Below are 12,439 nucleotides of genomic sequence, written 5' to 3' on the forward strand. Positions count from 1 at the left end.
TGAATCACTGGGTTCTACTCCTGAAGCCAAGACTACAGTACGTTAACTAATCTGAGAATAATAAAATAAAATAAAAATTTTAAAAAGAAAATACAGATGGTTACTATGAAAAAAAGATAAGGGAATACTATGAATAACTCTATGCTTGCAAATTTGATAACCTAGATGAAAAGCTAATCATTTGAAAGACACAACTTGTCAAAACTCACACAAGAGGAAATTGGCAATGTAAATAGACCTGTATCAAAGAAATCAAATCAATAAGTACTAACATTCCAAAACATAAAGCACCAGAACCAGATGGATCTACTGGTGAATTCTACCAAACATTTAAGAAATGATACCATTGTCTGCAATCTCTTTAGATAATAGAAGCAGGGAGAATACTTTCTAACTTTATGCAGTCAGCATTATTCAAATGCCAAAATCAGACAAAGACATTAAAAGAAAGCTACAGACCATTATCTCTCATGAACATAGGCACAGATATCCTCAACCGAATGTTAGCAAATGACCAAGCACTATGACCATGTAAGATTGTCCAGATTTGCAAAGCTGGTTCAGCATTTGGAAATCAATTAGTGTCATCTGTCATATCAACAAGCTAAACAAGAAAAATCACATGACCAAATTGATAGAGGCAGAAAAAGTATTTGAAATACCCAGTACCCATTCATGATAAAAGCTGAGTAAACTAGGAATAGAGGGAAACATCCTCAACTTGATAAAGAACATGTACAAAAAAACTACAACATACTTAATGGTGAGAAATTTGGAGCTTTTCCATTAAGATCAGGAACAAGGCAGGGATGGCCCCTCTCACCCCTCCTTTTCAACATCATAGAAGTCCTAGCTAACGCAGTAAGACAAGAAAAGGAAATAAAAGTTATACAGATTGGGAAAGAAGAAATCTCTTTGTTAGCAGATGCCATGTTCATCTATGTAGACAATCAGAAAGAAAGGGCTAAAAAAACCTAGAACTAATAAGTGATTATAGTAAGGCTGTAGGATACAAGGTTCATATACAGAAGTCAATTCCTTTTTATATATCACCAATGAACAAGTGGATTTAAAATGAAAACTACAAAACCATTTACACTACTATAAAAAATGGGATATTTAGGTATAAACTAAACAAGATATATACAAGATCTATATGGGGAACACTGAAACTTCAATAAAGAAATAAAAGAAGTAAATAAATGGAGAGGTATTCCATGTTCATGGATGAGAAGACTCAATATTGTCAAGATGTTCGGTTTTCCCAACCTGATTTATAGATTTAATGTAATCTCAATCAAAATCCCTGAAAGCTATTTTATGGATTTCAACAAACTGATTTTAGAACTTATATGAAGAGGCAAGAGCCCCGGAATAACCAACACAATATTGAAGGAGAAGAACAAAGTTGGAGGACTGACACTACCTGACATCAAGACCTACTATTAAGCCATAGTAATCAAGACAGAGTGGTATTGGGGAAAGAATAGACAAAAAGATCAGTGAACTAGAATAGAGAGCCAGATATAGCCCACATAAATATAATCAACTAATCTTTGACAAAAAGAACGAAGGCAATCTAATGGAGTAAAGGTAGTCTTTTCAACAAATGGTGCTGGGACAACTGGACATCCACATGCAAAAAAACAAAATAACAAAAAGGAATCCAGACACAGAACTTACACCCTTCACAAAAATTAATTCAAAATGGATCACAGATCTCAGTGTAGAATGCAAAACTGTAAAACTTTTAGAAGATAACATAGGAAAAATCCTAGATGACTTTGGGTACAGCAATGACTTTTTAGTTATAACACCAAAGGTACAATCCTTTTAAGAAATGATGGAGGGTTGCCCAGGTGGGTCAGTCAGTTAAGTGTCCTACTTTGGCTCAGGCCATGATCTCACAGTTCATGAGTTCAAGCTCTGCATCAGGCTCTCTACTGTCAGTGCAGAGCCTGCTTTGGATCCTCTGTCTCCCTCTCTTTCTGCCCCTACTTCACTTGCATGCACATTCTCTCTCTTTCAAAAATAAACATTAAAAATTTAAAAAAAAGAAATGATGGATAATCTGGACTTCATTAAAAACCTCTGGTTTTTTGAGCTATGATGGCAGAGTAGTAGGAGGACCCTAGGCTTGACTCTTCCTTGAACGTAGATAAATATCAAATCATTCTGAACACCCAAGAAATCTATCTGAGGACTGGCAGAACAAACTGCACAACTAGAGGGAGAGAAGAAGTCACATCATGGAAGGTAGCAGGTGCAGAGATGTGATTTGGGGGAGAAAAGGATTGTGAAGGTCAGGGAGCCTTGATCATGGAGAGAAGTGAGAGAAAGAGAGTGAGTGTTGCATAAGGGATTCCACAAGGAAAACATTTCCGCAAAGCCATTGACTGTGGAAATGAAAAGGGCTGATTATCATAGTTTTTATAACCAATAGAGTTCAAAGACTGAAGTTTTAGAGTTTCCTGCCATGGCTGATATGGAATCTGGCAGGTGAGGCAGTGCTCCTGGGGAGAAGGAGGGAGGAGCCTGGAAGCAGACTGTGTGAACTGAGGATTCCCTCAGACACACTGGGAGAGATGGTTCCCCCTTCTTGGAGTGCATCTAGGAGAAGTGGCATTGCCTCTCTGGGGACAAAAGAACCAGCAGGTGCCATTATGCTCCCCTGCCCATAAGCATAGGTGCAGGGACACCGGCTGCAGGCAGCTGACCTGGACACTGGCTTTTTGCTGCACTTTATTCCAAACTCCAAGTTCCTATGTGTTGGTGCAGCTGCTCTTCAGGGACAAACCTGCACCAGCCCCAGTGTGACAAGACCCACCCCTAGAGGACCAGCATGGGTCTGTGCCATGCCATGTCCCTAAAGTTTGGAGTTTTAAAACTCAATTGGCCTGCCTGGGATAAAACCCAGGTACACTGCACTGCTGGGTGGGCAGATGATTTGGACAGACAGGGTGAAGGCAGGGATCTGAGGGACACCTGAGACACGTGAGGGGAGATTGTTCGCTCTTCTATGATGGCTTCCCAGACAGCAGTGGGTGTGAACTCCCACTCCAGGATGAGGGAGAGGGCTGGCACCATTTCCCTTCCCTGCTCCTCAGCATAAACTAACTTCAGTAAGCAACACAGCACCAATAGTGGTGGCCTAAAACACTTATACCAAGCCCCGCCCTGCTGCACTCTGCAGGTGCTTTTTTACTAGGGGGAATGTTTTTGAGAATCAGAGCAGGAGGACCCTCCCACCCAAAGACCAGCACAAACACCTCACATGCACCAAATCTACTGATCATAGAGTGCTGCAAAGCTTCACTACTAGTGGAAATAACATCAGGTCTCTCTTAACAAGCAGACCAGAGCACACCTAGTTAAAACTTGCCACACTGGCCAAAGTCCAATACTTCCCACTATAGGCAAGGAGAAACTCTATAGAGGACTGACCTGAGAGAAAGAGCAGCCAAAAGACAGAAGCAGAGAGCACACAGCATATACCAGAGACACTTTCTGAAGTGCCAGGTCCTGGACAGTATATGACCTCTTCTTCATAAAGCCATTACTCTCAGGAGCAGAAAATATAACAGGCTTTCCTAACAGAGACTTAGACAAAATTCCAAAATGGAAGAATTCATCCCAAAAGAAAGAACGAGAAAAGGTCATGGCCAGGGATCTAATCAAAACAGATATAAGTAATATACCTGATCTAGAATTTAAAACAATAATCATAAGGATACTAGCTGGGCTTGAGAAAAGCATACAAGACATCAGAGAGTCTATTACCACAGAGGTTGAAAGACCTAAAAACTCGTCAGGTCAAGATAAAAACTGCTATAACCAAGATGCAAAACTGACTTGATGTATTGACAACAAGGATGGATGAAGCAGAGGAATGAATCAGTGACACAGACGACAATATTATGGAAAATAATAAAGCTGAAAAGAAGAGGGAAAGAAAAGTATTGGATCATGAAAGTAGGCTTAGGGAACTTAGCAACTCCATAAAGCATAATAATGTTCATATCATAAAGAGTCCCAGAAGAAGAAGAGAGGAAAAAAGGAGGAGAAAGTCTGTTTGAGGAAATTATAGCTGAAAACATCCCTCCAAATCTAGGGGCCACAGAGAACTGCCATCAAAATCAAGAAAAGCAGGCCAACACCAAGACATATTGTCGTAAAATTTACAAAATACAGAGATGAGGGGGAAAGAAAACAAAACTAGGGTACTTGGAGACAATGTAATATATTATTCATCACTAAAAAGAAATGAGCTTTCAAGACATGAAAAGAAATGAAAAAGAAATCTTACATACATATCACTGGTGAAAGAAGCCAATCAGGAAAGGCTATATACTGTATGATTTCAACTGTGTGACATTCTGGAAAAGGCAAAACTATGGAGATTATAAAAGGATCATTTATTGTCAGGGGGTTGAGGGGCATGGATGAATAGAAGGAGCACAGAAGATTTTTAGGGTGGGGAAAATGTTCTGTATGATCCTATAATGGTGGATACATGTTATATATGTATACATATATACATAAGGATTTGTCCAACCCATAGAATGTATAACACCAAAGAGTGAACTCTAATGTACACTGTAGGATGATTATGATGTGTAAATTTAGGTTCCTTAGTTTGTTTTGTTTTTTTTTTATGTTTATTCATTTTTGAGAGCGAGTGAGAGGAGGCAGAGCACGAGTGGGGGAGGGTCAGAGAGAGAGGGAGAAGAATCCAAGGCAGGTTCTAGGCTCTGAGTTGCCAGCACAGATCCTGATGCAGGGCTCGAATTCATGAACCGTGAGATCATGACCTGAGCAAAAGTCAGAAACCCAACCGACTGAACCACTAGGTGCCCCTTAGTTTCCTCAGTTGTAACCAATGTACCACTCTGGTGAGGGATGTTGATAGTGGAGCAGGATATGCATATGTGGAGGCAAAGTGTATATGGGAACTCTCTGTACCTTCCTCTTAATTTTGTTATGAACCTAGAACTACTATGAAAAATTATCTTTGTTAAAAAAATTTATTTTTTTATTTAAATTTATTTTTTTTTAATTTAAAAAATGTTTTTAGGAGAGAGAGGGCATGCATACAAATGGGGTAGGGGCAGAGGGAGAAAGAGAGAATCTCAAGCAGACTCCATGCTCAGCGCAGAGCCTGTCATGGGGCTCAATCCCATGACCCTGGGATCATGATCTGAGCTGAAATCAAGAGTCAGAGCTCAACTAACTGAACCATCCAGGTGCCCCTGAAAAAATTAAGTCTAAAAAAATACAAACATTTATTGGAGTTTACAGAATTACAGAACAGGATTTGCTGCTTTGTGAAACCCCTCTTTGTGTTTAGTTTTATTGGGCTGGAAGGGAAAATCTAGAAGACTACAGGTATGGCAGATAGTCCGTGCTCCTGGTGCCTATGTGGTAGTTAGGAAAGAATCTGTATTAAGTTATTATAGGACTTCTGTCAAAGTAGCATTCCCCCTTTGCATCCTCTCTTTTGACCCACCTACAAGGGTCTTAAGTCACCATAAAGCTTAGTCGGAAGGATTCATGAATTTTATTTGTTGTTGCTGTTGTGTATTTATTTATTTTGAGAGAGAGAGAGAGCGTGCGTGCTAGTGGGGGAGGGGCAGAGAGAGGGAGAGAGAGAACCCCAAGCTGGCTCTGTGCTGTCACAAACCCTGAGATCATGACCTCAGCCAAGATCAGGAGTTGGACGCTTAACTGACTGAGCCACCCAGGTGTCCCTCATTAGGTCTTATCCTAGCATATTTGATCAGATGGCTCAAATATGTAATTTTTAATTCAGAAAACAATTTATTCTTTTGATTCAAACTAATGGTATTATATAATAATATGCATAAGATCTGGGATGATATAAAACAAGTTATTTCCTCAACAAGAATTTTTATAGAATAATTTCTGCTGAAAACATAAATTATAAACACTGAAATTATCTACATATTTTAGAAATTCATAGCAGCTGCTAAAAAAAATATTTCCATACCATTAGAATTCAGCATTAATAACAAATTAAAGTACTATTTAAAAAAAAAGTACTATTTCATTACAGGTTGAACCTCCAAATAGATACTTCTTTCTAGCTCATTTGAAATGCATTTTTTAAGCTAAGCTGTATATGTTTTGCTTATATATAAACATCTCTCATTACCTTTGACTGTTTTTTAAAATGGAAATTCCTCTTTTTTGCTGTTACAGTTTTTTGTTTATGTAATTTAACTAATTCTTTTACCAACTAGAAAACATATTCTTTTAAATGGAAATAGCTATGTTGTTTTTTCCCTCATTTTAATAGTAATACATGTCCAGGTAAAAAAAAAGAGAGAGAGAATTTAGAAAACTATAAATATGAAAAAAATCTGTAATCCTACTATCCAGAAATAATTGTTACTTTATTGTATATCCATCTAGGCATTTTCTTTTCTTTTTTTTCTTTTTTTTTTAACGTTTATTTATTTTTGGGACAGAGAGAGACAGAGCATGAACAGGGGAGGGGCAGAGAGAGAGGGAGACACAGAATCGGAAGCAGGCTCCAGGCTCTAAGCCATCAGCCCTATCTAGGCATTTTCTATGCACAAAACACAGGTTTTAAATAAAAATAATGTACTCCTGTTGTACATATTGCTTCATAGTGTACTTTTTTTCTATTTTACATTGAATCATGGACATTTTTGTATGTTTATAAATACAGATTTCATTGTTACTTTTAATAGCTGCATAAATTTCATTATAAGCATGCCATATTTTTTGAAGTAGTTTTTCTATTCATGGTGATCATTTAAGTTTGATTTTTCTTGAGAAAGACCCACATGAATAGATTGGAAAGACTTCCATGAAGTATGGTTTAGTTAAAAAAGCAACATGCAAAAATGTATTCATAATAAGATTCCATGTTAGCAAAACAATAAAATAACACTCTACATGTGTGTATTTGTGTGAGTGTAGAAGAATAAGAGTGGGTAAAAATACAGCAAGATTCAAGGATAATTCAAGAATATATTCTAGATCTAGGATATACAGAGAGGGTACTGCTGTGGGTGTTAGGGAGGAAAAGATATTGAGGGAAGCTAACTCAAAAGTAAAGGAAAAAAGCACTGCAGTAAAACATTAAAGCATATGTGCTATCATATGTTTTGTTACAAAAATTATGTATAAGAGTAGGCATATGTTTAAATGAATCAACTAAAAATTTTTTTCTGTACTTCAAAAGAGCCAGATCAGGTCATGATCTCATGGTTCCTGAGACTGAGCCCTGCATCAAGCTCCATGCTGACACCACAGAGCCTGCTTGGGATTCTCTCTCTCTGCCCCTCCTCTGCTTGCTCATGTGCTCACTCTCTGTCTCTCAAAATAAATAAATAAACCAAAAAATAAATTAAAAAGCCAGAATAAAAAAATAAGATGAAAATAATGGATCCAAGGTTGATGCCTAGTAACCTCAGTTGTAACCATTTTTTTAATTGGCTATTAAAAAAAGAGTTTGTAATTTTTTACTCTTACACGTGAGACTTTATGAACATATTTGCATTTATCTCTGTACACTTGTCCAGTTATTTTCTAGAATAAATTCCTAGGAGTGCAGTTGCTGGGACAAAGGGTTGGTTGTTTTTTTTTTTTTTCTTTTTATTTACTTTGAGAGAGAGAGGGAGAGTACAAGCTGGTGAGGGGCAGAGAGAGACGGAGAGAAAGAATCCCAAGCTTGAGCTCATGTGGGGCTCAAGCTCTTGAACCGCAAAATCACAACCTGAACCAAAACTGAGTCAGATGCTTAACTGACTGAGCCACCCACATGCCCCCAAAAGGGTATTTTTAAAGGTTGGGTAAGATAACCTGTCAGATAAAGGTTAGATCCATAAGTTACCTTCTAGTTAGGTTGTGTCTATTTGTATTTCAATCAACAGTTTATGAGAATGCCTGTTTCTTCACAACTTTGTCAATGCTAGGTATTTTCAGTCTTCTCAGTCTTTGCTTATGTGATGTAATAAAATATCATCTTGCTGTTTTACTTTATTTTTCTTTGATTACTAGTTATGTTCATTAATTTTTCATGTGTTAGAAGTTTTACTTTTTGTTTTGTGAATTGTTCTTTACCCATTTTTTCTTTTGGTATTTGACTGTCGTTGATTTATAAGGACTTTTTGTGTAGAAAGGCTATTTAACTTTTATCGTATATGTTGTAAAACGTATTCCTAAGTGTGCCATTCATATTTTAAATTTGTTTATGACATTTTGAGGTGTAGAAGTTTCAACTTAACCTTAATTCTATTGATCACTTCCTTTTATAGTCTCTGGCTTTTGAGCCATGCTGAGAAACACTTTCACTCAAAGATGGTATATTTACTCATGTTTCCTATTACTTTTATAGTCTCGTTTTTACATTAAATGCTTTAAAATATCTGGAATTAATTTTTGTCTAAGGGATGAGATAACTATTCCATAATTAACCAAGTGATCCCAGCATTAATTATTGAATTGTCCATCTAGAAAGAGCCTTATTTTTTAAAAATTCAGAAAAAATCTCTTCTTTTTTCTCTGTTCCTGTATTTCTAGAGGGAAACAGCTAAAATTGGATGTGTAACTACAAGCAGAGCGGAAAGAAACTAGGAAGTAGCAATTCTAAACATGTTCAGAAGTAACTGTATGACAAGCTAGGATCCACCTTTTATAACTCTGTGTTCAACCCTGCCCAATGATATACAGATGAACAGGCACTTTTATGAATAGACCTGGGCATTTATATCCCTTCAGTTTCTTGGCAGAGGTGAGAATAGCAAGGCAGTTCACTCAAGATAATTGGCCACAGTCCTGGTTACACTGGGTGCATGAATTTGTGCATGTTTAAAGGGGGCATAGGCTTAGTGAAGTTAAGGATTCATTTCTGCTTGACTATGTAGTATTGTAAGTGATTGGATCAGGTTTTAATTTTTAAAATAATTTTCCCTTTTAGGACAGAGACATATACTTTTCCTACTACTTCTGCTAAGTACCCATCTATCCCTTCAAAGTGTACTGTGGGCACTCAGACTGATTATCGGGATGCTGAAGTTCAAACAGATCCATATTCTCCAGAATATGTAGTATGTCAGGAGTCAATCCCTGAGCTCTTGACCCTGGCTACTCTTACTTGGGGTGAGTTGGTAATTGTCTTGGATATTTGTAGATGCCTGTCTTGATAACCATGCATGCTATTGAGTTGCTGGAAATGATGTACTTAGAAGCAACTATGGTATAAATTGTTGCTATTTAAAATGTCTTGCTCAACAGAGCTACTTCATAGACTCATACTTTTTCTGATACTTTTGTTCAAAGAGAGGTATGCCCTTTTCATTGCAAGGAGGCTTATTATACTTTATCCCTGAAGACTGAAGTTTTATTTTGGCTTAATTTTGTGGTTGCTTTGCTGACTACTCACCTCCCTGTTCTCAGTTTTTCCTAGTGAATCAGTTCCTTTTCATTGAGCAGTCCTTACTCCTTTACACATAAACCTTTTTTGAGTGTATAATACTGAATGTATATTCCACCATATGTAACAATATTATCTTACTTTGACAAAATATCTTGCAATTTAGCAAAGCTCTCTTACATACCCTATTGGATAGTTTGGATGATTTCTTTTTTTTAATTTTTTTTAAAAAATGTTTATTATTTATTTTTGAGAGGGAGAGAGAGAGAGAGAGCGAGCAGGGGAGGGGCAGAGAGAGAGGGAGACACAGAATCTGAAGCAGGTTCCAGGTTCTGAGCTGTCACATAGAGCCCGATGTGGGGCTCGAACTTAGAAACTGTGAGGTCATGACTGAGCTGAAGTTGGACGCTTAACTGACTGAGCCACCCAAGCACCTCAATGATTTCTTTTGATATTATCTCTGAAATGCTAATATAGTTCAGGCTCAGAAAGTCACTCTTTGATGGTATTAAAATCTGACCTAGGCCTATATTACGTGAAATTAGAAAAATTAATAAGAAAAGGGGCTTTTATAAATGACTAGACATTAGCTTATTGAACTCACTTGATTGTAGCTGGGAAACTGAGGACCAGAGAGGCCACCTCCTCCCAGGTTGTGGAGATAGTTGGTACACTATTCTGATTTTTATTAAAATGAGATTACTTTTGTTTCCCAGCTGTGATGGTTTGCTGTGATCAAGTCTGTGTCATAGGCAATGAAGACTTCCATATCTGAGCTCTAGTTTTGATTCTTGTTTCTTGGCTCACCTTATGATATCAGATGAAGCATTCTTGACTTCCATACTTTATAGCAGGGGCTCTACTTTCAGGCGTAGATGGCAGATTAAAAATATGCTGAAACCTTTCCCTTCTGCTCTGAATTTTAAAATACACACACACTAATAAGCACATCACACTTTTTTTTAAAAAAGGTAAAAAATTTCCATACGTCAGAAGTGGAGATTACTTCCTAAAAGAAAGAAATAGCTGGGAGTCTATGATGGTGAGCAGGGATTGGGAATGGTGGGGAGCTAGATCCAAGTTACCTGCCCGGACTAGAGGAGGCAAGACTTTTCTCTTGTCCGCAGGTGGTACTGAAGCCCAGTGCCTTCCAACACAGAGGTTGAAGTGTCAATAAAAACTACTGAGTCTGGCCTGCCCCTTCATTTGTGAGGCCCTGAGTAGGAGTTTAAATGGAGGCCTACATACTATATGTATAGATGTTTAAAAATTATAAATCAAGTTAATATTTGTTAAGTAAAATATGTTCTGTATTTTTTACAAATATATCTTTATAATAAGTTGAAAGGACAAGTTTAAAATTCTTAGATTCCTTGGGATTCTTTGGTGGAAGGTGGCAGCAAGGGGAGAGGCTGCCTGTGGCTTGCCTTTTTCTCTGGCTGTTCTATATCACAAGGGGCCTGTCATGTGTCCATGTGATCACCTTACCTGGTTTTTCCAATCTCAGTGTACACATCCCTGCCACTTGGCCACCCCTTGGGCTTAAGGGTGAACAAACAACAGCATATAGTCTGCCCTCAGGAGTCTGAATCCTGGGAAGAGGTCCATGTAGATTTTGGAAGCAGGCTTGGGCCATTTGTTTAAGGAATTCCAGGGTCTCTAAGAGTAGAGTAACTCCAGGTGGGCATAGTCTGTTGAACATGATGCTGGGTAGGGCTCTGAAGAATGAGGCTGGGGAGCTGTCTCTCTGTCCAGGTCAAAGAGTGCTACTGCCCAGGGTACTCATGAGAGAAATCTACAGATGATCTCAACCCAAGAATCACAAAGCATCTAAAGAACACAGACACCAGTAGTGATCAAAAAAAGAAAAAAACCAGAAAGAATGATTTCTTGAGCAAACAGAGCAAATGGAACAATCTGAAAAGGACTTAGGAAGTAGTTTTTATATCCTCAAAGAGATAAACAGGGGGAGGAACATGAAAACAAAAGTGTGAGCTATGAAAAAAGAATCAGTTGGAATCACTGGAAAGGAAAACTATGAAGTTTGAAATAAAATGAACTCAGTAGTAAACTAGGCAGAGCTGAAGAACAAATTAGTGAAATGAATGATTAAATGAACAAGTATTCCAGAATGCAACATGCAAAAGTACAATAAGATTTAAAAAAGAAAAAATAGGTAAGAGCCTTGGGGGATTAGATTATAAGATCCAGAAATTGAAAGGAGAGAGAGTGGTAGAGAAGCAATGCAAGAAAAGATAATGGCTGAGAATTTCCCAGACTTGAAGAAAGATGTAAGCCCACCGGTTGAAAAATTTTATTGAGGACCAACTGGGATAAATTTTTAAAAATTCATACCTATAAATCAAGGAAAAAGAAGACATTGAAAAAGCTATTGGAGAGAAAAGTCAGATTACCTACAAAGGGACAAACACCAGATTGACATTTTATAGTATTATTTTTAAAGTGCTGTGGGGGGGCGCCTGGGTGGCGCAGTCGGTTAAGCGTCCGACTTCAGCCAGGTCACGATCTCGCGGTCCGTGAGTTTGAGCCCTGCGTCAGGCTCTGGGCTGATGGCTCAGAGCCTGGAGCCTGTTTCCGATTCTGTGTCTCCCTCTCTCTGCCCCTCCCCTGTTCATGCTCTGTCTCTCTCTGTCCCCAAAAAAATAAATAAACGTTGAAAAAAAATTAAAAAAAAAAAAAAAAGTGCTGTGGGAAAAGAATTGCAAATCTAGAATTCTTTCACCAGCCAAGCTATTATTCAGGAGTGAAGGTGAAATAAAGACTTTTCATGGGATAGGACATTTCCTAGGATCTATGCCATAGGATATTGTATAGATGAAGCAAATTCATTTATGTAAGGTACTTATTAGACCAGTGCTTCACATATAAATAAGCATCTGTAAATGTTAGCTATCAGTCTGAATAAAAGAAGATTAAAGGATATACTTCAATTAGAAGAAAAATGATCTCAAAAAGAAGAAGCAGGGTTTAAGAACATGATGAACAAAAAAAGAA

General features: G+C 37.8%; 1 protein-coding gene across 6 annotated transcripts in view; it reads left to right on the top strand.

The window, feature by feature from the left end:
- Nucleotides 1-12,439, top strand: part of CFAP91 (cilia and flagella associated protein 91) — an 88,837-nt gene that overhangs the window by 18,188 nt on the left and 58,210 nt on the right. For all 6 annotated transcript variants that reach the window (XM_045502154.1, XM_045502153.1, XM_045502150.1 and 3 more), the window contains one exon: nucleotides 8,969-9,150. In XM_045502154.1, coding sequence (XP_045358110.1) covers nucleotides 8,969-9,150 — 182 coding nt within the window. The remainder of the gene's footprint in view (nucleotides 1-8,968; nucleotides 9,151-12,439) is intronic.

Source organism: Leopardus geoffroyi, chromosome C2 (genome assembly GCF_018350155.1).
Source record: "Leopardus geoffroyi isolate Oge1 chromosome C2, O.geoffroyi_Oge1_pat1.0, whole genome shotgun sequence".
NCBI classification, from domain to species: Eukaryota; Metazoa; Chordata; class Mammalia; order Carnivora; family Felidae; genus Leopardus; species Leopardus geoffroyi.